Source organism: Anomaloglossus baeobatrachus, chromosome 4, assembly GCF_048569485.1.
Source record: "Anomaloglossus baeobatrachus isolate aAnoBae1 chromosome 4, aAnoBae1.hap1, whole genome shotgun sequence".
NCBI classification, from domain to species: Eukaryota; Metazoa; Chordata; class Amphibia; order Anura; family Aromobatidae; genus Anomaloglossus; species Anomaloglossus baeobatrachus.
In genome coordinates this window covers 470927474-470955386 of record NC_134356.1, presented here as the reverse complement: position 1 = coordinate 470955386, position 27913 = coordinate 470927474, and the positions used below count along the sequence as shown (strand labels likewise).

At 39.6% G+C, this 27913-nt stretch overlaps 2 protein-coding genes across 15 annotated transcripts in view; both read left to right on the top strand.

Moving 5' to 3' along the window:
• The window catches only part of TJP1 (tight junction protein 1), a 739774-nt gene that overhangs the window by 259839 nt on the left and 452022 nt on the right, over nucleotides 1-27913 (top strand). For 10 of the 14 annotated variants that reach the window (XM_075345702.1, XM_075345705.1, XM_075345696.1 and 7 more), the window contains exon 3: nucleotides 22692-22745. The exons of the other annotated variants lie outside the window; for them this stretch is intronic. In XM_075345702.1, coding sequence (XP_075201817.1) covers nucleotides 22692-22745 — 54 coding nt within the window. The remainder of the gene's footprint in view (nucleotides 1-22691; nucleotides 22746-27913) is intronic. 14 annotated transcript variants of the gene reach the window in all.
• On the top strand, nucleotides 13953-16564 carry LOC142301150 (uncharacterized). The gene is made up of 3 exons (XM_075342174.1): nucleotides 13953-14139; nucleotides 14845-14995; nucleotides 15110-16564. Exons 1-3 carry the CDS (start codon nucleotides 13953-13955, stop codon nucleotides 16281-16283), a joined length of 1512 nt encoding a protein of 503 aa, XP_075198289.1. The 3' UTR covers nucleotides 16284-16564.

Sequence of the window (27913 nt, the reverse complement as noted above, 5' to 3'; positions counted from 1 at the left end):
AATCAAAGCAAAAGGTGGCTACTTTGAAGAACCTACAACATAAGACATATTTTCAGTTGCTTCACATTTTTTTGTTAAGTATTCCATTCCACATGTGTTAATTCATAGTTTTGATGCCTTCAATGTGAATCTACAATTTTCAGAGTCCTGAAAATAAAGAAAACTCCTTGAATAAGAAGGTGTGTCCAAATGTTTGGTCTGTACTGTATATATTTTTTTTCATTCAGATATGCTTTATTTCCTTCCATTCATTTTTTTTTTTATAAAGAATACTATAAAAAATCAACACAAAATTACCATAACTAGAGGATGCATTGGTTAGGAAAAAAGTTGCATGGACTCATATTTAACATTCTGGTACAGGTTTTCATTCTTCAAAAACGACAGAACAATATAAAAAATTATTATTCGGTAGAAAGCGAGGCTGATTGATTTTCTTTATCCGCAGTAATACAGAAGATGATGCTAGGCTGCAACCATGAATATATACTGCTCAAAAAAATAAAGGGAACGCTAAAATACCATTTTATTGGTTAAGTGTTCCCTTTATTTTTTTGAGCAGTATATATTTAAATAGGACCAAATTTTCCATTATGTGCAAGAGCTTATGCCTGTGAGTGGCCGTGTAGGAAATAACACTATCTAAGGCCTGTTTCACACGTCAGTGATTCTGGTACGTTTGTGCTTTTTTTTCTACGTACCAGAATCACTGACATAGGCAGACCCATTATAATGAATGGGTCTGCTCACACATCAGTGATTTTTCACTGCACGTGTCTCCGTGTGGCGTACCTGCGTGTGCGTGATTGCCGCACGGAGACATGTCCATTTTTTTCTAGCATCACTGATGTCCCACGGACCACGCAGTGGTGTGATCCGTGAGACACGTGCCAGAAAAAAACGTGCTTTTAAAATAAAAATCATTTTTACTCACCCGGCTCCAGCGACGCTCTCTGCAGCCCGTTCTGCCGGCTGCTTCTGAGCCGGCTCATTACTGTCGCACATATTCATTATGCACGACACAGCCGACCGGGAAGCAGCTGCTGCGGGGGTCAGAGCCGGCCGGATACTGCACCGCGGGAGCGATCAGCACCATGGAGAGCGGGAGCGCGCACAGGTGAGTTAATCTCTAAGTGCAATCACAGGCCACGGAGAACGGAGCCCGGATTGCACTTAGACAACCCACGTGTGCCGTGATTCACGGCACACGGAGGGACATGTGCGTGTTTTACACGCCAGTGAAAAACGTCAGTGTTTTTCACTGACGTGTGAAACGGGCCTAAGGCCACATTCACATGTTCAGTATTTGGTCAGTAATTTACCTCAGTATTTGTAAGCCAAAATCAGAATAAAGGTATAATTGAAATACGGGCACCACTTCTGCATTTTTCAATTTTTCACCCACTCCTGGTTTTGACTTACAAATACTGTAAATACTGATGTACAATACTGACCAAATACTGAACAAGTGAACTTGGTTTAAGGCAGAATCACACGATTATATTTTTTGGTGCAGTTTTTTTTAGCCTGCACTGTGTTCACATGATGCATTCACAATTTTATATTTTTTTTTGTCTGTAAATTTTAGAGAGCAGGAGGACTAGATGTCACGAGGCAGTTAGCCCTCCAGTGATTATCTCTTGCTAATAGAACACTGATTTTATTGAATAGCAACACAAAGCCCGGTATGTGAGAAATCACTGGAATCAGGCTCTGAGACGAGTCTCTATGTGATGCTGCTCTCAGATTACATAGCTAATCCTGCTGACTATTTTCTATAAAATAGTAAATAATTAAGACAGGTACTATATATTAGCTACATTTTCTATATGTCCATTTATGTTCGCTTTGACATTAGATGACTTAAAAGTTTAACAGCAATTTTTCAAAATTTCAAGCAACATTCAGAAGTATTTTTTTAGGGGTCAACTACAGTAAGTTTTCAAGTACCTTCGATTGAAAGACCAATATATAAGAAGCTTCACACAAATCATCCAGTTTAAAAAGTGTATAGTATTCAAAATAGTATTTAGAATGTTTGTTAACCCTTCAGGTGCTACACATGAGTTAATGCAAACTGGAAAGAAAAAAAATCCATGTTTTCCATTAAATAGTAGTTTTAGGCCTACATTTTTGATTTTCACCAGAAGTAATATGAGAAAAAATGCCCCAAAAGTTGTTACCCAGTTTTTGCCGAGTATAGCAAAACCCAATATGTGGGCGTACGGCAAGATTCAGAAGGGAAGAGACTTTTCATTTGCAGGGCCCTTTAGGTATTAGTAGAGGAAACCTCCCACAGAATGACACCTTTTTGGAAGCTGCCGCCCTGAAGAAATTAATCTACTGGTGTAGTGAACATTTTTAAAGAAAAGGTTTTGCAAATTTCTTTACTGTAAAAATAAAAAAATATTTGTTACAATATTTTGTAGATTTAGCTCAACATTTTACATTTTTAGAAGAAATAATAAGAGAAAACATACCGCAAATTTTATTACTAAATTTCTCCCGAAGACAAAAATACTCAATTTGTGGCTGAACACTACTGTTTAGGCACATTATATGCCTCAGAAGAGATACATCACTATTTGGAACCCAAATTTTAGTAAAATGGTTTCTTGTCGCCATGTTGCATTTGCAGAGACCCTGAGGTATCAGCATAGAAGAAACTCTAACAGAATGACTCCATTTTGTAAACTATAACCCACAAGGCATTTATCAGGGGTTGTAGTGACTGTTTTAAACTCAAAAGTATCTTCATGAAATTAATGGCAAAGTGAAAATCCAGTTTTTTTATTTTTTTTTCCTCTGACATTAGCAAAAGTAACATATTAACTTTATTTTTTATTTTTTCAGTGTTTAGGCAATATGAGGCCTTGTTGATTGTGAAAGAAGCTATATTTTTAGATAGTATAATTTTTGGGCTCGATACTTCTTTATTGCTTATTACATTTTCTATTATATTTTTATTTAGACACAGTCGCAAACAAAATAGCAATTCTGTTGTTTTTTTTTTTTTTACCCTTAGGGATAGTTAATCAATATTGTAGTGGTAAACCCTTGAAATGAAAGGCATTAGTATATGCAACCCTGCTTAGATTTATGCAGTTGCATCCAATGATACTACAATACATAAGGCACTGACAACATTACATTCCGTAGGCAAGGTCGGTAACACTGCAGAAAAGATGTTCCTGTTACCAGAGATTGAGATCAATGCAGGAGTCGGAAGCTTGATGCAGCATATAGCATCTGGCCAGCAGAAAGCTTATACCATGGGCTGCAGGAGAGAACAAAGGAGGGAGGGGACCATTATAAGTACTTGTGTAGTATTTCTGCTATATAGTATGCTATATACATGGGGATGGACAAAATCTCGAGTGATGTTTGAAATTAGGCTCACATATTCCAGTTAACCTAGACACAAGCATGACAAGAATGTCCTCAAAGACAATTCAACCCACCTAGCCCCTACATCAGTCATATTCATTTTTTTTTTGCTTGTTTGGCATGACGCAAATAACGCAAATAACATTTTGAATGATAATAGCTTCTATGGGGTAGAGTTTATATAGGATGAGCCATTTTAGGGTACTCACAACTTAGCATCTAACATATTTCGGCAATTCTGCCATTATTCATCTCCTTGTACCATTCTCCGTGAAATAGAAGTCCTTTGAGATTATGTGGATACCAAAGTTATATAGTGGTTCTTTTTAATCACTATTATTCAGTATTTTCACAAGGAAAATAATTATCCATTCGCTTGTTTTTAATTACGCTTGTAACATTTTTATAACTCAAGTGTTTTTTTCACTTTTATGCGTCCCACTAGGGAACGTTTACTCTTTTATATATCATACATATTCAGTGCACATTACTCTCTTTTAGTAAAAACTCACGCCATGTGTCAGACTTTGTTCTGTTCTCTATTAAGAGTTCTATTTTTTACTCCAATGTAAAAACACAAAATCAAAATTCATGCGGGACAAATCTGTCAAACGATCGTCACAAAAGATACTACACCATTGACTATATTATGACTAGTTGTGTTTCATCAATTTACTAAAATAAACACATTTCCTGGACTTCTAAGGTCCGACAAACCATATAACAGGACTCCTAGATGCCTTATTAGCATACGGAGCACAGATGGTTTACTAAAGGGAATATGTCACCATATTTTTGTGTTCTAAACCAAAACTATCACCCTAAGTAGCTTTTGTGCTGCACTCTATAAAGGTCCATGTTGCATATTGTCCCCTGATTCCCCCTGTAGACCCAAGAAATACCTTTATATAAAATCTCCCACCATGTATGCTAATCATTGGCTCTGGTCCAATGGGCATCCTATTTTGCTGCTCTTGTCTCTCCTTTCAGAGTTGATCACTGTCCTGCTTTGATGATTGACATGGATGATGCCTCCAGCGACATCCACGTAGCTGGGCAAAATCTTGCGCAAGCCAGCGAGTTCCCTGCCCAGGCGTGAGATTTTCCCCAGCTACGTGGATGGCACCGGAGGCGTCATCCATGTCAATCATCAATGCAGGATGGCATTCAACTCTGAAAGGAGTGACAAGAGCTGCAAAATAGGACGCCCATTGGACCGGACCCACTGATTAGCTTACATGGTGGGAGATTTTATATAAAAGTATTTGTGGCATCTACAGGGGGAATCAGAGGGGAACACATGCATTTTTATAGAGTGTAGTCATCCTCGTCAATCATCAAAGCAGGACGGTGATCAGCACCGAAAGCCGGAATATCACCTGCGTCATCCACATAGCCAGGCAAAATCTCGTGCTTGTGCACAGACATTGCTGCCTTGCTCAGAAGCACCGATGTTTTCTGCTGCGCCCGCAATAGGGAGGGATGCAGCAGATGTCATCCACATGTCCTTTTTCATGATTGACGCCTCCTGCGCCATCCACGTTGCTGGGCAAAACCTTGCACCTACGCAGAGACCTCGCTGGTTCGCGCATGTGCACCTATGTAGTTGGCTCTGCCCATAGCAGAGCAGAGTGAAGTGCACCTGCGCAAGCTGGCAATGTCTCTGCTCAAGTGCAAGATTTTGCCAGCTACGTGGATGGCGCCACAGGCATCATGCACATCAATTTTCAAAGGAGAACAGCGTTCAGCGCCGAAAAGGAGGGACAAAAGCTGCAAAATAGAACACCCATCAGACTAGACCAACGATTAGCATACATGGTGAGAGATTTTTTAAAGATATTTGTGGGGACTAAAGGGGAAGTCAGGGGTCATCATGCACATTTATAGAATGCAGCACAGGTGCTACGTAAGGTGCTAGATTTGGTTTAAAACTCAAAAATCTGGTGACAGGTTCCTTTTAAGTTCATATATAAAGACATGATTGAACCAGCTCTCCAGACATTATAGTAGTTCCCTTTGAATGTTAATTATAGAAATATGAAAATCATTTGCCTCGTTTTATGTATTGATCATAGCATAAGTACACTGTGTGTAATTTGCTGTAATCCTAAGTGTGAGGCACTCGCTTGGGTCCTCCTTGCACACCTACATACTAGTCCAACATTCTTGTGATGTCCACTATATTCTGCTTCATCTTTCCAGTAAATTTGCCCTACTGTGATTCCCTTTCACTCTGTCCTCGGCTGTCTTTGCACTTACGTTATGCAGCATTCTTTCATCATTTTGATGAAGTGACAACCAGCCGAGTGATATCAGTGACTTATCAAGGTCAAACGTGTCAGAAATACCGAGATCTGTTTTACTCCGAGTAGAATTAATGCAAAGGAATGTAGAATATTGCATCAAATGTGAATCATGTACAGTGAAACCCCTGAGAGGACCGCCGAAAGTATATAAAGTACAGAAGATATAAAGGTTGGGTACAGTTTACACGTCGTGTGTCAACACAAAAAAAGATAAGCCGCATCAAAAACGAATCTGTTATCAGATTTGTAATATTACAGTTTGCATACAGTATAGGTTATTGTATTATTCGATTACCCACTATTCCCGAAATATGGAGCATACATCTCACCTCAGCTGTCATGTGTCCAGTACATCATTGCTGTCACCTAATAAATAAAGATTGATCGGGAAATACAAAGCTGTCAGCATGGGAGCAGCAGGGACTCAGAAGTGGACCAACAGATGCATCGCAAAGCATTTGTGACAAATGGACCAAAGTTGTAAATAATAAAAAAATGCAGATTTCAGTACTGATCACCAGGGCACTTACAAGTTACTTATACTGTCCAACAAAAGACTTTTATCATCTCCTTAGTGCTCCTTCCATAGCCTATGTGCGACCATGAAACGCCATTGAAACCTGACCTTAGAAAAGAGGAACAGGGGATGGAGATTTAATGTTGGGACCACCGATAATGGTACTAGTAGGACCCCCAGTGATCAGATATTTTTCACCTATCCTTTGGTGGTAAAGTGCCTTGTGTTGTACTGTGTAATAAGGAAGATCTTCCTCTATTACAATTTACATTTATTTGCAGATGGTAACCAACGTATTCATAAGCCTTAAGAGATAGCAGCATCACCCCCTGCTTACTGGTCCATTCCAGGAAAGGAGGAATATGTGCTCAATTACCACCTTTTTTTAGCTTATTGGTTATTATAGTTTACTACCGAGTTGTGTTCCAACCTCTTTAAAGCTATAGTTAGGGAAAAACCTAAATAAACAATGACCCTGATTCATCAAGATTGTCATTTTGTACACCAGTCTCAGTCTAGATTAACTTTCCGCTGTAGTAAGAAGCGCAAAATTTATTAAGAGGAGAGTGTTTATAATAAATTTGGTGTATCCTTCACCTGTCGTGTCCTGTTGCCAAAAATGATTACGTAGTCAAGGACTGGAGTACATTTCTAGCGTAATTTATGCCACCCTAGAATCCTAGAGGTGTCAGTTATCATGAAATAGTGCATTTGGTCAAGCCCCAGCTGCACCCATGTTTCTAAAAATTGTCGGAGCTGGTTGGACATGGAATAAAAACATCAACTGTTGCAAAATGTTTACACAACTTAGAGTTGCGCAAACATTTGGTTAAATTTTAAGATCTTTTATGACAGAATACACCTTGATAAATTGGGCACGATATATGTATCACTCATTCTTTGTACCGATTTACATAAGCAGGGTCAATGCTATCATTCCATAATAAGAAATTGAGGCCCATCCAGGAAGGAAGCAGACAAGGAACACAAATCACACAATAAACACAAAACTTTGATGTGACTCATTAGAAATAATTCATCTGTTGCAGAGAAGTAAAATTAGGAGACTTTGTAGTTTGGATTCAATCACAGCAATGGCAGAGAGTCATTGACATGGAACAGTGGTGGTCTTATCAGTCACAGGCAGCTTTCAACCTGACGGTGTCTGTGCCATGGACAGGGTGTATTTTCCAATGATTTAATAACATCCCTTTAATCTTCACATGAGTGCCGTGTGTCACAGAAAGCTGCGCTACACAATATTGTGTGCAATCTCGGAGAGGGGAAATCACATATACGGAGCATCTGAGCTATCTTTACACTGTCAATCTAAAACTGTGAAAAGAAGAGAATACTTTCCGCCAGATGATCCTGTGAATTTAAAGATTTTTTCCTGTGACTGATGCTTAGCTTTGACAGGAAAGCGTGGATTAGAAGCAAATAAATATGCTTTCACGGAAATGGTAGGTTCTTTGCCATAACTCTACTTATATTAAATCCAGATTATGGCATTCAAAGATTAAAAGCAGTGTCATATAAAGCACACAATGCTTTTATTATAGACCGCTTAGCTTGAGTTGCAGTTTTCTTCACAATTTCTGGACAATTTGATGCGATGGAAGATTTGTGGTCTGAGCAATAAAATTCTTTGTGCCTCACTAAAACCTTCCATTATGTATTTCTTCACTAGTATGTGCTGCAGAATGTCAGTAATTGTTGGCTACATTTTGTAGAAGTCCATTGTCATTCATGTAAACCTAAAATCTGGAAGTGGTGGTGTGCAGGAAAGGATCAGAACCTGCCTTAGGGCTTAGTCTTATGTCATGTTTTACACGTAGGAGTTGTGTCAGTATTTTTTAAGGGTAGCACTCATACCTATAATCCTATGTGGCTGTTCACATGTCCATATATTTATGTGGACCAAATGGTTTATACAAAGTCACAGAGAACAAACTCACTTATGTAAATCTTTGTAACCATAAAAAGATCGGCAGCACTCAGCTGCTATCAGTGTGATGTTCGTTTTTCATGGACTGTTTAATGGGTGAAGTTTAAGAAATCTGTACAGATCCAAACTGATGAAACATTAATGATAAAAGTTATGCACTGACCAAACTCTGATCAAAACAAGGTTGACTGACCTGAATACTTTTCATATCCATCGTATACATATGTATATATATATATACCGTATTTTTCGCTTTATAAGACGCACTTTTGTTCCCCCAAGTTTTGGGGGAAAGTAGGGGGTGCGTCTTATAATCCGAATATACGGGAGGGGGGGTATATATATATATATATATATATATATATATATATACAGAGTCCAGTGGAGGTGCGGACAGCTCTGGAGCAGTGCTGGGGGCTGCTGGGGGCAGGAAAAGCTGGGAGCAGCAGCGTTTGATCTCCTGCTCCTGCTCATAAAATATGCACAGCCGTTGTCCATCAGAAGCGTGGTGCTGAAACTGCATCGCGCTGATGGGCTGGGGGAGCTGCACATATTATATCTGCCTGTGTTTACCTTTGATCGCACAGGATCCCCCCTCCCCCTGTGTTAGCTATAGCCTCCCGTGCTGCTGCCCATAGTAAAATAATAAACTCTTTACACACCTCCTCCAGCGTCTGCCCGGTCTCGCTCCTGCTGCTGTGATTAGGCATGCAGAGATATCTCTCTGCTGTCCCGATCACATGACCTGCACTAGAACCAGGAAGTAGGAAGTGCAGGAGACACTGGAGGAGCTCAACCCCGAGGAGGGAGACACAAGACAAGACAGTGCTGCAGAAGGTAAGGAAAGAGTTTATTTTACTAAAAGCAGCAACATGGGGGCGATATGTAACAGAGGGTGATGTCTGCCTGCCCCAATGGGCCTGTCTGCCTGCCCCAATGGGCCTGTCTGCCTGCCCCAGTGGGCCTGTCTGCTTGCCACAGTGGGCCTGTCTGCCAGCCACAGTGGGCCTGTCTGCCAGCCACAGTGGCCTGTCTGCCTGCCCCAATGGGCCTGTCTGCCTGCCCCAGTGGGCCTGTCTGCCTGCCCCAGTGGGCCTGTCTGCCTGCCACAGTGGGCCTGTCTGCCTGCCACAGTGGGCTTATCTGCCTGCCACAGTGGGCCTGTCTGCCTGCCACAGTGGGCCTGTCTGCCTGCCAGAGTGGGCCTGTATGCCAGCCACAGTGGGCCTGTGTGCCAGCCACAGTGGGCCTGTGTGCCAGCCACAGTGGGCCTGTGTGCCAGCCAGAGTGGGCCTTTGTGCCAGCCACAGGGGCCGTGTGCCAGCCATAGAGGATGTGTGCCAGCCATAGGGGAAATGTAGCATCACTGGGGGACGTGTTCAATATAAGGTGGCCATATCCAGATTAAGGGGCTAATTTTAGGATGAGGGGGTTATGAGGGACATATACCCTATATTATTTGCTAGACGGACGCTGGCATTATAAGACTGACCCCATTTATTAAAAAATTCTCTATTCCTTCACCAAATTTGGGGGTGCGTCTTATAATCAGGTGCGTCTTATAAAGCGAAAAATACGGTGTGTATATATATATATATATATATATATATATATATATATAAAGTATATATATATATATATATATATATATACTGTATATATACTAGCTGTAGCCACCCGGACGTTGCCCGGGTTAGTAACTGTCTCTCTGTCTCTCTCCCAGTCTCTGTCTGTGTGTCACTGTCTGTCTGTTTCTCTGTCTGTCTCTTTACTTGTCTGTCTGTGTCTATGTCTCTGCCTGTTTCTATCTCTCTGTCTGTCTTTGTATCAGTCTATCTGTCTCTATCTCTGTGTCTCTGTGTCTGTCTGTCTCTATCTATCACTGTTTGTGTCTGTCTGTCTCTATCTCTGTGTCTGTCTCTGTGTCTGTGTCTGTCTGTCTCTCTCTTTCCCCGTCTGTCTCTTTCCCCATCTGTCTCTTTCCAGGTCTGTCTCTTTCCAGGTCTGTCTCTTTCCAGGTCTCTCTCTTTCCCCATCTGTCTCTTTCCAGGACTGTCACTTTCAAGGTCTGTCTCTTTCCCCATCTGTCTCTTTCCTCATCTGTCTCTTTCCCCATATGTCTCTTTCCCCATCTGTCTCTTTCCTCGTGTGTCTCTTTCCCCGCCTGTCTCTTTCCCCATCTGTCTCTTTCCCCGTCTGTCTCTTTCCCCGTCTGTCTCTTTCCCCGTCTGTCTCTATCAAGGTCTGTTTCTTTCTCCATTTGTCTTTGTCTCTCTGTCTGCCTGTCTCTGTCTGCCTTTCTCTATCCCTGTCTGCCTGTCTCTGTCTGTCTCTTTCCCCATCTGTCTATTTCTGGGTCTGTCTCTTTCCAGGTCTGTCTCTTTCAACGTCTGTCTTTTTCCCCATCTGTCTCTCTTTCCCCGTTTGTCTATTTCCTCGTCTGTCTCTGTCTGTCTTTCACCGTCTGTCTCTGTCTTTCTCTTTCCCTATCTGTCTCTTTCCAGGTCTGTCTCTTTAAAGGTCTGTCTCTTTCCAGGTCTCTCTCTTTCCCTGTCTGTCTTTTTCCCTGTCTGTTTCTGTCTCTTTCCCCATCTGTCTCTGTCTGTCTCGTTCACTGTCTGTCTCTCTCTCTGTGTCTCTTTTCCTGTCTGTCTCTCTGTCTCTATCTCTCTGGGTAACGGGTCATTGGTGAGGCTCTTGCGTCTGAGGCTTAGTCCTGTAGTGGGTCTTCTGAGCATGTGCGAGCTTGCAAGCAGGCTTTTTGTTCTAAGTCACCTTTTGCCCCTCCTGAGCATGCTCACCACGTGGCGATCGTCGATTTGTCATGAACTGAGATCACATGACTATGAAGTGTCGGTTTCTGATTGGCCGCGAGTGACGTCATCGCTGATGCGTGATCACATGACGATGACATGCTGTCTGGTGATTGGCCGCGGGTGACCTCATCGCTGACACAGGCTCACATGACCATGACATGTTGGCTGCTGATTGGCCGCGGGTGACGTGATTCTTGACGAACTTGTTGATGATTGGTGGATTAAGCTCGAATCACCTCCATCTTGTGGGAGGTGCTTCATCTATAAAGATCCCTGCAGCACGCTGTTCGGCGCTCAGTCGTTCTTGGTGCATGCATGGGGTAGATGCCTCATGTGTGATGTCCAATACTACCCGCTTCCTTGCATTTTAGTGGAACAGCTTAGGCAGGGTCTTAGCACCAACTAATAGTATACTACAGCCCACTTCCATCTACCTTAGAGGAGAAGGGTTTGGCAGGGCAATCACTCACTGCTCTCAGTGTCTCTCTAATACGTCTGTGTGGTTAGCATAGAGAGCTCACTGACTCCCTCTGTGTGGAGAGCACAAGGAGTTCAGGCAGGGACTATCATTAAGCTTAAGCAGTACGGATAGTACTGTTTGCACCCACATCAGTGTGAAGTAACACTGGTATTAGTTAGTGGACTGCGGTTGGGGCTACCATCCGCTTATGTTTTGTAGTTCCTGTAATTGGGCAGGAGCTACAGGTCCAGTCTTCATATTGTTCGCATTGACACACTTGCTGCATTATTAGTTACATCTCCTCTGTGAGGTAACAGAGGTGTTGGTTAGTGGACAGCGGTTGGGGCACCATCCGCATATGCTTTGTAGTTCTTGTAATTGCCAGGAGCTACAGGTCCACCCTTCTTATCATTTTGGCATTTGCCGTGTCTCTGTGATTTAACAGTGAACACTGCACTTAGTCTTAGTGTCACTGTGAGGTAACAGCGACAGTACCACTCTTGTGGTACAGTATCCCTTACCTTGCCTTTGACAGCAGCAGATTATTCTGCACGGTGGGCCCTGACTGCTAGATAGCCTACCTACTGCCTACCATCTGGCAGTCCCATAACACTCTGTCTCTTTCCCTCTTTGTCTGTCTCTCTGTCTGTTTGTCTGTCTCTCTGTCTGTCTGTCTCTCTCTGTCTCTCTGTCTCTATCCGTCTCCCCACCAACATCATGTTACCTCACATATAAGCTTCTTATACTAACACTGTCCTTTATTCCTATAGCAACCAATCACAGCTCCTATTAATAACCTGTAGTTCCAGGCTCCATTAAACTTAATGGAGGCATGTTTTTTGGAGAGTAACTGTAAAGTGCAGGGTTAAATTTTCCTGTCAAAACATAGTCTATGATGTTCCCTGGTTCACATGAGGTGTCTGCAAAATTTCATGATTGTAAATGCAACGGTGGGGACTCCTTTAACGGACATATACACACACACATACACTCAGCTTTATATATTATATGTATATATGTAGATATATATATATATATATATATATATATATATATATATATATATATATATAGTGAAATAGCTGTTAGTAGGGTGTTCTTGGGGTGATATACAGTGCCTTTTTGCCTCTAAACATGGTGTACATTATGGCATCCAAAGAGTTCAGTTTTGTTCTCAACTGACCAGTCAATATTCTATCAGTGTTTCACAGATGGGTCTAAATGTTGCTGAGCAAACCTTAAACATGCTTGAACATGCTTTTTGTTCAGTAATGGAGTCTTGCATGGTGAGCATGCATACAAGCCATTGAGGTTGAATGCACTTCTTATTGTTTTCTTTAAGACAATTGTCTTTGCTGATTCCAGGTCTTTCTGTAGCTCTCCATAGGTGGTTCGTGCTCTTGGACAACTCTTCTGATAATTATTTTGACTCCTCAGTCTGAATTTTTGTGCGGAGCACCTGGTCGTCACTGGTTTATCGTTAAATTATTTTTTGTACTCTTCTGGATTATGGGCCCAACTGGAACTCCCTGGACTCACTGGAACCTTCAGTTGTTTATAAATTTTTCTGTAACCAATGCCAACAATAAGTTTGCAAATGTCTTGAGATAGCTCACTGGTTTTACCCTTCATGAGATGTTTCTTGTGTGCCACCTTGGTAATGAGACTCTTTTATTATATTCCATCAATTGAACCAGTTGATATTATTTTTCACTAAGTGACAGGATTGCTTTCTAACCAGTGATAGATTTCAGTTAGTATCATGACTTTCCTTGGGATTTTGCACCTCTCTTTCTTCATACAGTTTGTTCAATACTTTTTCCATGTATCATTTCTCATTATTACACAACCTAACTACGGACATCTATTGTTTGATTTTTTTTGCCGAGTGGATTGAATTGGTTGTTGCGTTAGTGAGAAATTCATGTCAATAATACATTTAGAAATATATTTACTTGGAAAAATGGTAACGTGTTCAATACTTATTTTACCCACTTGTGTATATATAGTGGACATCCTTGTTTTCATGTTGTCCCATCATTTACTCTGTCTTAGGCCTGCGCCACACATCCGTGTCTCCGGTACGTTTTTGTCATTTTTTACACGTACCGGAGACACGTGCTGATGTTGACACATTATTTGTAATATAAAAAGCCTCACGTCAGTGTTTGCGCACGGAGCGTGTGTCCGTTCCGTGCGTACGTATGAGCGTGCCGAAAAAGCGCTGACATGTCCGTTTTCCACCGGCATAACGTCCTCACGGATCCATTAAATCCTATGGGTCCGTGTTTACACGTACGTGATACGGATGGCCTCCGTATGCTATCCGTGTGGTCCGTGTCCGTGTTTTCATTAGAAAGGTTGTTACAATCTCAAATACTTTCAGGTGGCGTAGCTAACATATTTTTTTTGCACAAAACTAACTATGCATTTGCAGAAGGAGTGAGCAAGCAAGCAGTTGTAGTTCTGTGTATTGAAAGATATATTTTGAGCAAAATTTCGCCCACGAAATATAATAATGGCACCACGGGTGGACACGGAGAAACTGATAACAGCTGTCGAGACTCACCCACCATTATGGGATACACGTGTTGATGGTTACCATGACCGACTGACAGTTGACCGCCATTGGAATCAAGTAGCTGAGGAAGTGTACCCCAATAATGCATGGGCTAGATGTTCGCCTGCAAAGCGTGCTAAATATGGTAAGTTGTTGTATGTTTTTATATTTTTTTATTTAATATATATATTAGGATTTTTAAAATAATTACAAACTGTGAATGTGTTGTTATAGTTATGTTGTCTTTTAGTTAAAAAATATTTGTGAAGAATTGGTATATGTCCTACTCTATATATTGAGTTCATGTTAAATTTTTAAAAAGGTAACCAAACATTTCATAACTTACAAAAATCAAAGTATACTTATTTTTGTAATCTGCCTTTGAATTCTTCATGAAGTTAATTAACTAACTGATTAAACTGTCATGTGTTTTTAATTTCCCTGTTTTATGAGTCTAAGTTTCGTATCACAATTTCAAATCATGTTTTTTTATTTTTAATATTTTTATTTTATTTAGTTAAATGACATTTCAATATCATGACCTACATGAATAAAATAATATTTCTAGGACTTTTTTGCCAAATGTTATTGGACAAAAAAAAAAAAGGAAAATTTTAATATATATGACAATTACTTCAAAGATAATTTAACAGAAATATTATTTTGTTATGTGTGAATGTCTAAAAATGGTTTTGAATGAAGAATATATTACAAAAATTTTTGTCCTCAAAAGTATTTGGCCAACATGATTTGGTAAAATAGTATATTACATTTAGCAAACATTATTTTAATTAATGTGTGCAGATTTATGGTGAATGTTGCAAGTGACATATTTTTAAAAATTACACAGTTGACTTGGTGAAAAGGCGTTGGCGTTCTGCACGTGATCAGTACCGAAGGGAGTACAACCCTATACCATCCTCATCCAGCCAAGGCCGCAAACGCAGATATGTTTATTATCAACAAATAAGCTTCCTAGCACCCATCTTAGAAGTAACACAGTAAGTTTTTTTTTTTTAAAAAATAAAAAAAAAAAAAAAAAAAACTTTACTTCATGAAGATAATTGTACAAATATAAATGTTAAGATTGTAATATGTTGTCTCTTTTCTTATAGAACGGAGGATAATCTAGACGATTCAGATGATCAACCAACAGCTGGTCCCTCTGCTACAGCCACCTCAGCATCAGAACAAGAACCTGGCAGAGAAGACAGTGAAAATCCAGAGATTCAACAAGATGCAGCAACTGAATCACATGAGGGTGGGACAGAGAGTGCACAAACCAACACCCAAGCCTCATCAACACAACAAACAACCACACCAGCTACACAATCAACACAAACAAATGTACTTCCACGTTTTGCACCACAACCTCTACGTGCAAGAAGAATCCGCAGACCTGAGGAAATGAGATCCTTACCGGAAATAATTGACACACGCATTATTCACATAATGAACACTCTGATTCCTGAAACAGATGCCGAGCGCTTTTGTCGGTCTTTATCTTCTAGCCTAACCAAAATTCCATCCGATAGGCAGGAACGTGTACGTGCTGCTATGCTGACCCTACTTTCAGCTAGTCAGGCAGAACAGGAACCAGTGAGAGTATATGAGGCCATAGAAAATTGGCGTACCATTATGCAACAACATACAGTCCCAAACACAACAGACAATCAAAATACAATTTCAACACAAACAACAATGGCAACTGTAATAGTCAATAATCCAGTATTACAACAATCTGGTCAACCTTCAATTGCTTCAAGTACGTTATTCCCAACACCAATTAGACAAGGGTATGTTGCAACCAATACTGGTGCCTTAAGCACTGTACAAAGTGCAACCTCACAGCAACCCATCAACTATATGAATTTACAACCCACTCCAAGTACTAGTTACTTTACTCAACCCACAAATATTGGTGGTTTACCTAACTTGTTTCCTGGTTCAACATACCCACAATCATTCATGATGCCTCATTATCCAATCACAACTATGTTACCTACACCACACTTACAAACATCAGTCAACTATCCTCAAGGTCAACAACATACACACACACAATACCCAATTACCCATGTAGATCCACAGGTGTACTCAACATCAGGCAATGTGTTGGGACAAACAAGCATGCAACAGACTGTTCCACACAATACTGTAGCTAGTAATAGGAATGTTGTTCAGCCAACAACTGCTTCCATTCCTGAAAATACTATTTCTGAGGCCACACAAAACAACATACTCAGCAACACTCAGGTTACTTCACTAGAAGATCTTGTTGACTTATGATACACATTTTTGGTAATCTTGACATTCAAATAAAAAATATGATGAATGAGTCAAAATTTCTAAAAAGAGGGATTTCCAAAAATGTGTCAACTCTGAGTTTAAAAAAAAAAAAACACATGTGTGATTATATTTAGTGACGGATCACATATATGTTTGATGGCATGGTTTTTTTTTTAGTGTTAGGAACACATTTGTACCCAACCAATTTGATGGTTAGATTACTTCTTATATTCTCAAAACACAGTTTACATTTATTATGTCTATGTCAATGTCCAACATGAGAGCAACTTAATTGGTCGTCAATTTTACAACATTGTAACCAATGGACACAATTTTGAAAATTTACTCTTGTAAGTAAATTATATTTTTAATTTTCGAAAGAATACCATAAAAATTTACTTTTTGTAAAATTTAACAGAAGATGAACAATATGTTCATTTATTATTTTTATGTGACAAAAGAACACCATTACTTTATGGATTAATATGCTTATTATTAATAAAAAAATATGTTTGTGAAAAAAACTATCATGTTTATTATTTAAATTTAAAAATAATATTGCATTTTTTCTATAGACGTTTAACATTATTAATGTTGTAAGTTTCAAATAACAAAAAAAACATGATAGTAACACAGAAATTTACAAAAACATACATACAACATTCAGAAATCCATGTTGTTAACATAAATGTCAGTTGCTGATTAACGCATTTTCACTTTAATACAAGTAAGATTTAAGCTCTTAGATGTTTAGAAATAATTAAACATTTTCGTATAAGAAAAAATATTAAATTGTTATCTAAATAAATCCAAGACAATCTTAACATACATCACTATTATTATTATCATCAAAACAATTAAAGTAATCAGTAAATAAATTTCTAATTTGTAAACCAGATGTCACGGAATTATGAGACATAGGTTCACCTGTTGGATTAACAACATGGTTTATCTGCAATTCATCATCCACATAACTTCCTCCTTCATGTATCCGACAGAAATTGTGAAGCACTATGGTAGCCTTGAGGACAGATGTGACAAAGTTTGGGTGCAACTGAATAGTTGTCTGATAAATGCGCCATTTGTTAGCTAAAATACCAAATGCACACTCCACATAACGTCTTGCTTTAGTTAGCCGATTATTAAAGTACTGTTTCCTGTCATCAATGGATCTCCTTGGATATGGTCGCATAACATGTTTGGATAATGCAAATCCTGCATCTGCTACCATCACATATGGTGCCAACGGTCCAGATGTACCAGGTAGGGCAACTGGTGGGGGGATCAATAATGCATTTTCTTGCAGGCGTTGGGCTAATCTTGATGAACGGAAAATACGGGCATCTGAGGCACTACCATAGGCCCCAATGTCTGCATAAATAAAACGGTATTCTGTGTCAACCAATGCCAAAATAACAACGGAAAAAAACCTATGAAAATTGAAATAACGTGACCCAGAGTTTGGTGGCTTTTTAACTCTGAAATGCTTGCCATCCAAAGCTCCTATGCAGTTAGGAAAGTCAACAGAGTCCTTGAAGCCCTTAGAGATTTTCAACCAATCTTCTCTGTTTGGCTGAGGCATCATTTGTTCTTTTAAATGTTGCCATATCATGTCGCATGTGTGACGTACTATAACGGCAATGGTTGATCTCCCCAACAAAAAATCAAAATGTAAAGCACTAAAAGATTGACCAGTCGCCAAGAATCTATGAAAACAAGACAAACAATGATTTACAATTAACAACAATATGTTATTTTAAATTAAACCAATCAAAATAAAACACAAACATTGATTCAACACAGATATTAGATCAATAAAGATCAATTACACATTTCAATGTGAAAAATAACACATTTAAAAACAATTTAAAAAAAAAAAATATATACCTCAGAGTCACCATGAATCTCTCCTCTGGGGAAATGGAAAGCCGCATCCAAGTGTCCTGATGTTGCAAATGAGGTCGTAAAATATTTAGTAAGTAATCAAAACTCTCAACTGACAAACGGCAGTATGAAAAAAACTTATCTGGGAAATTCCGTAACTCAAAAAATAAAGTATGGAAATGACCATGCATAGGTCGCATCATCATTAGTGGATGCACCCACAATCTGGTTCTTCTTACATTATCATAATGCAACATGTGCCGTCTAACGCCAAAACGACGAGATATAATCCAACATAAAAACACTAAGGCCTCCGTGGATAATGGCATTGCGACAATTTTTGTCTCAACACATAGGTGCTCCAAGGAAAAATACAAGCAGGAAACAGTTTATAGTTAACTTATATTTATGTCCTAATCACATACACCTATGTGTCATTTAATTCCAAGTAATCACCATTATCTCAATGTGTGAAACATGTTAAACACGCACAAAAAACGGACTGCACACGGAACACACACTGACGTATTTCACGCACAGGAAAACGCACACACGTACACACGTATGACACACGATATGCATACGGACACTACACGGAGGGGAAAAACGGACTGCAAATACGGAACACGGATACAAAAAACGGACTACAGCAAACGTACGTTTTTTACACGTGAGTGTGGCAGAGGCCTTATGGATGGTAGTGAATGTGGGCCAGATTCCAACCAACATGCAGTAGTAGAAAATGTAAGTCTGTGCGCGCAGCAATTATCTGTTACTATGGTAACACATATAGTCGCACTTATAGCATCAGATGCTAGAATAACTACTGATAAAATAAAATGTCAGGTCTGTGTACAAGTCAGAATAACCAGCAATATAAATAGTTTGCAGCATTTTTCTGCTGTACACAGGAACTGTGAAGACCATGACATTTTTCATTTTCCGTAGGTTCACTTTTAGCTAAGTATAGAGTGAAATATAAACTACTGATCTGAAATTCTCCTAGAAATGTTACATTTGTAGAAAAAAAAATATTATGGCAAAGATTTAACAATTTTATGCATCAGACAAAACCATATATCTGTGGTCTTATTGATATATCTTCAATTATTGTTATACAAAAGCCAAAGTGGGTAAAGGATAAAATCGCCACATCATGATCACAACTAACACCGCTATAGCTGGTTCAGTCTATGGGTAAAATGTAAAGGTTTTATCAGGAGGTCATTTCCTGTCAGCCTAGTGTGTATAGATATATAGATATGAGAGATGTGTATAGATATTAGATGGCTCTTGTTCTAGGTTCACACTTGCGCTCATACGAGGGCATTCACAAAATGAGAAGAGTTTCCATATTAATGGTAATACGGTATATGTTACAAAGCACAGGAAGAGCTAACACATTGCATGTACAGGAGAGCAGGGTGCAGTCCGCTGGGTGCTGTCTGCTGCAATGACAGGCCCAGTTCTCTAGTTCTCTCTATCCTATTGAGGCCAGATCATGCATATATTACATAAGTATGGATGGCCTTTCCCTGCTTTCGCAAAATGTTTTCAGTATCTTGGGAAAAATAAACCTTAGAGCTCAAAAGACATTCTGCGCCTCCCCCCCCACCCCCAAATAAAAAGGAACCTAACCAAAGCTGTGCTATAGGACTCATAAATACTTTGCAGTGATCCCTCTGCTGAAATTGAAAGTTTTAGTAAGGAAAGATAATGGAGTTATAAACCCTCCAAGTGTCACTGTCACTACTCATCTGGACAGTGCTGCAGCCCTGACTCGTACGGCTGCGTTCCCACGGTCAGGATCAGATGAGTTTTTGAAGCTGGAGAATTTCTGCGCCATCTACGCACCTTAGTTTACCTGCTTTTTTTATTTCTTTTTTTGTTTGTGTTTTTGATGCAGTGTTTTTATCGCAGTTTTTAATCTGCGTTTTTTGTCTTTTTGGTTTGACATCCTTTAAATAAAGCTGTTTTGTTTTTGAAACTTCCTGGTAGTGACATCATCAGGTGCGGATTACATGCGTTTTTGGTGAGGTCCGTTGAGTATTCGCACCAAAAATGCATGTGTGTCTTTTACCTGCGGATTTTCCATATCTAATGCAAGTCCATGGGGAAAATATGCCCAAAAGACTGAGCGTTCCCACAAGACAAATATACATACTGCGACTCAGAAAAACACATTGCAGGTCAGTTTACGCCACGAAAAAAAACCACAGTGGACATTAGATTTCTATTACTCCCATCCACTTTTGTTTGTATTGTAAAACGCAGCGTTTGGGACACAGTAAAAAATATGCTGCGTACAGAACACGAGTAACACTCATCATGGGCACATACCCTAAGGGCATGTGCGCACGTTGCGTTCTGTACCTTGCAGAAATAAACGCATCCTCTAGGTGCGTTTTGATTGCTTTTCACATGCGTTTTTCTTGCTTTTTGGTAGTTGCGTTTCCAATACATTGTCATGATAGAATAAAGCTTCTAGATATGAAAAAAATTTTTTTTAAAAAAATAGACATCTACTGATGTCATTTCATGCTACCTATCATTCATTACATTCTGTTGAATAGGTAGAATCTCTTAGAAAATGTCTTTGCAAAATGGAACTCTACGTTAGTTGAGGATGTGATGTAATCAGGGAAGACCTTGAGCTCACTATCAGCCAAAAACGGATGCGTTTTTGTTGACAAATATACATGCAGATCGCGTTAAAAATGCAAGTAAAACGCAATGATTTGAATTTAGGATGCGTTTTGATAATTCTCATTGACTTCAATGTTCGCAAAACGCTGCCAAAACGCACAAAACAATTGACATGTTGCTTTATCAAACGCAGAGATTTTGACAAAATTTTGTCAAAAAAACCCGCAGTGCTTTTGGACGCATAGTGCGCACAATATATGAATATTTCCCATAGACTTTGCTTGGAAAACAAAACACATGCATTTTGGCATTGAAACGCTGCAGTTCAAAACGCTGCGGAAGTGCAAGAAAAAACGCAATGTGCGCACATGCTCTAAGTGTTTTCTTGCTGTTTGCTCACCTGCTCCTCCTTTATTGGCATCCAGTCCAGCATGTATAATCTAAATTAGATGTGCCAAGCAGCTTGTCAATCAACACACACGGCTGTGACTTGTCACTGCTGAAGAACCTCCCCGATGACTAATGACAGCAGCACATGGCAGCTGAATAACTTCAATGTCTTTATCCTACTAAGGCTGGTGTCACACTTGCGATTGCCTCGCGTGTATCTCGTGCAAATTTCATGGTGCATCACCCGTCACAGACTCACACTCTCCTCACAGGAGTGTCTCAGCTGCATAGAGATACATGCAACCAACCCACTCCTGTGAGCAGAGTGTGAGTCCGTGACGGGTGATGCACCACGAACTTGCACGAGATACACGCGAGGCAATCGCAAGTGTGACACCGGCGTTAAACTACTTCTTTCAACAGGGAGACGTCTGGCATCCTGGCCGTGTGCAAATGGGACCTCACCTGACTCCTCCAAAAACACTATTTGCCTGCAGATATAATGGTAATCTGCAGGTTATAGTGTGTATATCATGCCTCTGAAGCTTATTGGAGATTGCAGCAGTGGCTACAGGGACGAAATGAAGTACTGTTCTCTCTGCAAATGCTCGCTCCCGTGTAGGGAGGTATTACAGTCACTACACAGTGAGCGGGCTGTAATCACTCAACTGCACATTGATTGACAGCCTGCTCAGCAGTGTTTTGTGTGTAAAGTGACTATCCATCAGTATGCCGGGGGGCAATTGAAGCCACAAACAGTACAGTGAGTCATGACTGTAACAATTCCCTACACCACCCGATGGAAGTGAGCGACTACAGGCAGAATAAAAATTAATTTTCTCCCTGTAGCCACTGTTGCAGTAAACCAGCTAAACATGATATAAATGTAATTTAGCTGCAGACTATGCAGGTTACCATAATATCTGCAGGTAAATAATTTCTGGAGGTCACAGGTTTATTTAAATAACCACTTATGATGACAAGTTTCCTTTAAACCTGCTCTAAAATGAGCACTTTGGCATCGATTTGACAGCTAGATAGATAGATTGGATCCATCAGAGTATTCACAAAATGTAATTAAATGTTTGAAATAAAGCAAAAAAACCCCAAAAAACATAAACAATTGTATTTTTTTTTTATATATATATATATATATATATATATGTATACACGAGTATATATATATATATATATATATATATATATATATATATATATATATATATATATATACATGTGATTTATCAGCTAAAACTAAACCACTGTTTTGAGCCTAGCCTTATATGTGCTCTAGAAATGACGCAAGCCTATGATGACCATCTGCATATGAATGTTCTTGCGTGTGCAGTAGTCGTGGCTCTTCTGCATTCATTGCACTGTTTGAATGATGCTTTGTGCTGCAGTTTCCTTTAGTCATTAATTCTGATGTTTTCTTCTACTTCTCTGTTTTCTCATTGACTGTTTGTTTTAAATGCATTTTCCGACAAGGATATACTACATTGTGAATCCGCACACATGATGGGAGACTTTGAAGCTCAGCAGGTGCGTAAGTACATATATTTGTCAATGGCTGCAGGGATCTGAGGACAGGTGCCTCTTTTTATGCTTGGCATACAGCATGTTCTAGTGCATAGTAATAGTAGTCATAAGAGTTTGTGTATCATGAGGGATATTCCAGGGTTTACAGAACCAATCAGATAATATTTATATAAACTGTTGTGTTGCTAATGATCTGCTCGCTTTACATTGGACACTGTATGTAATGATATTCCAGAACACAACAAAGAAAGACATGACTGCTGTATGACATCAGTAGCATAATATTCTTAAAGACTTGCCCATGAGTTAAATACCTTGCAAAAATTCCTGAGTTCCCCTGATTCTGCAGTGTTTTTCAATTTTCTTCTGTGCCACTCTATTGCAGAGATATTCACATTTGTTGCTCTAGGAGCGCAGTGTGTGAAATTTCTGCTTGCAGTCCAACTAGGTGTTTCTTCAATGTGTTCTCTGTGGGCTTGGAATTTCACCCTTTCCAGACGATGCCAATCACAGCTTTACAGATGATCTAGTAGTCTCAGACTGTGCTGTTATTCTTAGTTTCCGGGTGGAAGGGGTACTAGAAGACGCCTACAGAGAAAACTCTGTTGATCTGCCAGCAGAGATTTCACATAATGTGCTTAAAAAACGTGAATATCTCTGTAATGGGGTGATGCAGCGCAAAATTGAAAAGAGTGGAAATCCGGGGAGATCTTGAATTTTTACAAGGTATTTAAGTGAATTTTTTTGAGCAAGTGACAGGTTCTCTCTAAAGAACACCTATCATTTGTCATAAATATGTAATTTTATGTGGTGTAAATACAGATGTTCTCCTATATTTGGCCCTCACTTTTCTATGAATAAACTTCGTTTTCTTTTCCAATGGGGCGTGGTCCTCAAGAAGACTACATAGAAAAGTTGAGGACCACCCTCACTTATATGAATAGACAAGGTTTATATAAGGGAAGAGGGGCCATATCTCAGGAATAGAGAGGTACATGAAGAAAAAAATATCTACAGTATTACACATGGTAAAAAAACATATTTATGTCTAGTGACAGAGGTCTTTTGGCGTCACACTTCAGTAGGCTACCTCCAATCGCTTTTTATCGGTGTGTGACTTTACAGTTGGTTATAAGTTTGTAATACTTGTGAAGTTGTGTTTGCTGTATTCCTCAACATGCTTCTATGTTAAAAAATGATCCAAAAAATGATTGCATGTGTTGTAAAGTGTGGTGTAGGGGTAATGTTTTATTTTAAACAAAGGTGTGCACCATTTTTCCAGAGGATTTGTCAGTTCTTCTTTAGTAAATACATCCACGTCTTGTCTTGTGCTGTTATGAGTAAGGATATGTGCCCACGTTGCTTTTTTTATGTTCTTCTTTTCTACAAAAAAGCATGTTTTGGCAGGAAAAAAACAGCTTAAAAAAGTCACATTTTTTTATTGCGTTTGTACTTTTTTTCATTTGTGTTTTTCCTGCTTCTTTTTATGCTTTTTTTTTGTCATGGCGATCGCGGGGGTTCTGGCACTGTACCCCCCCACCACGATCGCCGTCAGGTCACCCAGCTGGTGTTACAGCCGGGACCCAGATCTCACTGCCCAGAATGAAGCCCGCTCCGCTCCCAGCAGTTTAACCCCCTAAATGCTGCGATCAGTGCCATCAGTGTGATCTCAGCATTCGAAGGCAGGGAGAGGAATCACTTAGGGCACAAACACATCAGCGGTATTCTGCTGCACTGCCGGATCCGGCATAAGAGCAGTACAGTACAATACAGTTCACAGACAGTGTGGCAAGCCCCGGTCACATGCTGTCACATGGTCCAGTCACATGACCGCATATGCCCGGAGCTTGCCAGTGAACTTTATTGTAGTGTACTGTCCTTGTGCCGTATCTGCGAGTGCGGCAGGAAAACGCTGATGTGAAACCACCCTTACCTCTCCCTGGTACTCAGGTCCCTGTAATGTGATCACAGGGACCTGATCACTGCCATGGTAACCCTGGGTCGTCACCATGATGACCCCGGGTTACTGAGCTGCGGAGAGCCTCACACACCATGCTGTATGGACGGTATGTGAGCCAAACTGCTGCAATATAATCTCCTTTAGTGATAAAGCTTTGCAGTGGATTATAGAAATGCAGGAAATAAACGCAGAAACAATTTTCTATGCAGTTTTGTCACAAAATCTGTAGGATTTCCTGTTCCAGCCAAGTGAATGATATTCTTGAAGTCCCAAGCACACAATGCTTATCTTTTCCTTGCACATTTGGAACAAAAACAGATTAAAACAGATTCACATTTGTAACGTGATTTTTTTCTGTATTTTTGCTGCAGATATCACCCATACTAATGAGTGGGGAAACATCCACAACAACAACACATGAAAACCCACTGACATACGCTCAGATTTTATGCAGCCTTTGTCCTGCCAACACCTCAGGATGTGCTGCAGAATTTTGACATGAAAACAAAAACAAAAAAACAAAAAAGTGGGCCGGAGTATGAGATGGTATACATGGAACTTGTGAGACCATGTTCACACTGGCCATGATACAAAGAGAAACCAAGGAAAAAATTGTGAAAACATACCCTGCTGTAACTAAATAAAAGCATAGTGCATATAAACATAGGGTACTTAGTAAACACTATTTTTGATCAAAAAAAGCATAAAGCTATCCCACCAAACGTCAAGGTGTACCCAGTTGGGATAGTACCTACACTCTCTAATATTAAAACCTTACCAGGGCCACTCCCTGTTTGTACTTTTTAGTTTTTATGTAGTTTTTTTGTATTCAGTACAAACAGGGAGTGGCCCCCTTCTCAGCGAGCTGGATATTTCATTCTGTGAATCCCCCTGACTGTGTGTGTCCTGTTGGGACCCGGTCGCTCTCAGCCCTTAGCCACATTGAGGCCTCTTTTAGACCCATGGTAAGGTTTTAATATTAGAGAGTGTAGGTACTATCCAACTGGGTACACCTTGACGTTTGGTGGGATAGCTTTATGCTTTTTTTGATCAAAAACAGTGTTTACTAAGTACCCTATGTTTATATGCACTATGCTTTTATTTAGTTACAGCAGGGTATGTTTTCACAATTTTTTCCTTGGTTTCTCTTAGAATTTTGACATGGCGGGAAAGTGTAGGGTCACGTCTCTTTGATATGAGGAATGGTAACACTCAGATGTCAATATCCATAAATAACAAAGAGGAATAACAGAGGAATAGCACAATCAGCATTATTGGAATAGATGAAACCAGAAATGATATTTCATGGAAAATACAAGTATCTATTAAAATAGACGTGTCAGGCAAAGCTCCTCCATAGGTAAAATTACACTGATAAGTCATGCAGCAGAAGTGCAGCTGAAGTCATTGTCAGCCAAAGCCTATCTTAGTACTACACAATTTTTTGGACTGCAAAATCTAAGTAATGTGTATGTATCCATCATGTCATATAGGACAGTATACGGAGATTAGGGTATGTCATGGCCTTTCTTCATGTGGCCATTTCTTACTCATATTAAGGAGGTTATCCACTGCTTCAACATTGACGGCATGTCCCTAGGGTAGGTCATCAATGTCTGATCGGCTAAGATCCGACACCTGGCACCACCGCCAATCAGTTGTTGACGGTGCTGGTGGCGGAAACTGGTGGCCAGAAATGCTCAGTTCCGGAGTTGCGCCGTCTTCTGATAGCGGTCGCGGTGGGGAACTACACATCTGCATACCATTCAAATCAATAGGAGGCGAAAGTGCAGTACCTGTCGGCTATCAGAAGACGGAGCAACTCCAGAACTGAGCATTTCTGGCCGTTTGCTAACGCTGCCGCCACTGAGAACAACTGATCAGCGGGGATGTCAGAACCCCGGACGATCATAAATTGATGACCAATCCTAAGGATAAGTCATCAATAGTAAAGTAGTAGAAAACCCGTTTAAGGTTCGTTTACAAGAACATATAATCATTTAAATGATGAACGATGCAATAGCAAGAAAACAATGTTAGACAAGTGTTTATAGAAGATGAGAATCATGGATGAAATAGTTGTATAATGATCGTTACTTGGTAACATTGAATATCGTGCACTGTCTTCACACAGACAGATAATCTGAATTGTAGGTCTGTTCAACATTCATATCCCATAACTGATTGTATTTCTTTTGAATACATGTCTACATAAAGTATTGTATAAACATGTCCATTGATCCTGTACAAAGAAAAGGTAATCGAATCAGTAAAGCAAAAACATTTGTTCGACTATAACGTATATGTACTTATACAAAGCTTCAACTGCACAAGAAGTGTTTATTGCCTTGGGACGCGTTCAACACTACTTAGAACTTAAATTTGCACTACTCCTTTTTGTTGGTCAAAAGATTTCATACATGATGAATGAGCAATTTTGGACACATCATTCAGTCGCTCAGCCCATTCACATTACACAATTATCGTAATAGGTCATTACCGTTAGAATCTAATGGATTATATCGGCCAGTGTAAATGCAGCTTCATTAGTCTTATCGATTAAAATAGATGAATTCACGCTACAATATTATTTTTATAGGGCATCTATTAAATGGATGGAAGCAGTTAGGTGCAGTTTTCTACCGTGCACATAAAAATGTCTGGATGGATGAAACTTAAAGGGGTTGTCCACCTTCGGAAACATTTTTTTTTAACTTAAATGCATGAATTTGGGGCTAGAAATCACTTTTGCTGTTGGGTTTTATTAAAAATGTTACATGATTTGCAAACGCTTTATTGCACTATCGTTGGTTGCACAATGTGTTAGAGTGAGCTGATTCTGACCGTTGATTGTACAATTTGTAACATTTTTTTCTGTATTTTTATTTGATCTTCTCATCTGATTTATATCCACAGAAAACATCCTAGTTGTATGTACAGTGAAAGAAAGAGCCTGTAGAAACCCAAGCTCTAAAATACTATTGAAACACAATTGCAAAAATTATTTTAACCCTCAAATACATGTATTTAAATAAAAAAGTTGTGGACAGTATCTTAAAGGAAAATTCCAAGTACCGTGAAATTGCAAAAAAGCGCAATTCTGGCCTTGTTTTTTGGGAATTGTTTTACCACTTACGTGGGTTTTAAAAATGACCTGGCAATATGATTCTCCTCATCAGTATGATTATGACTATAATAATAATAATAATAA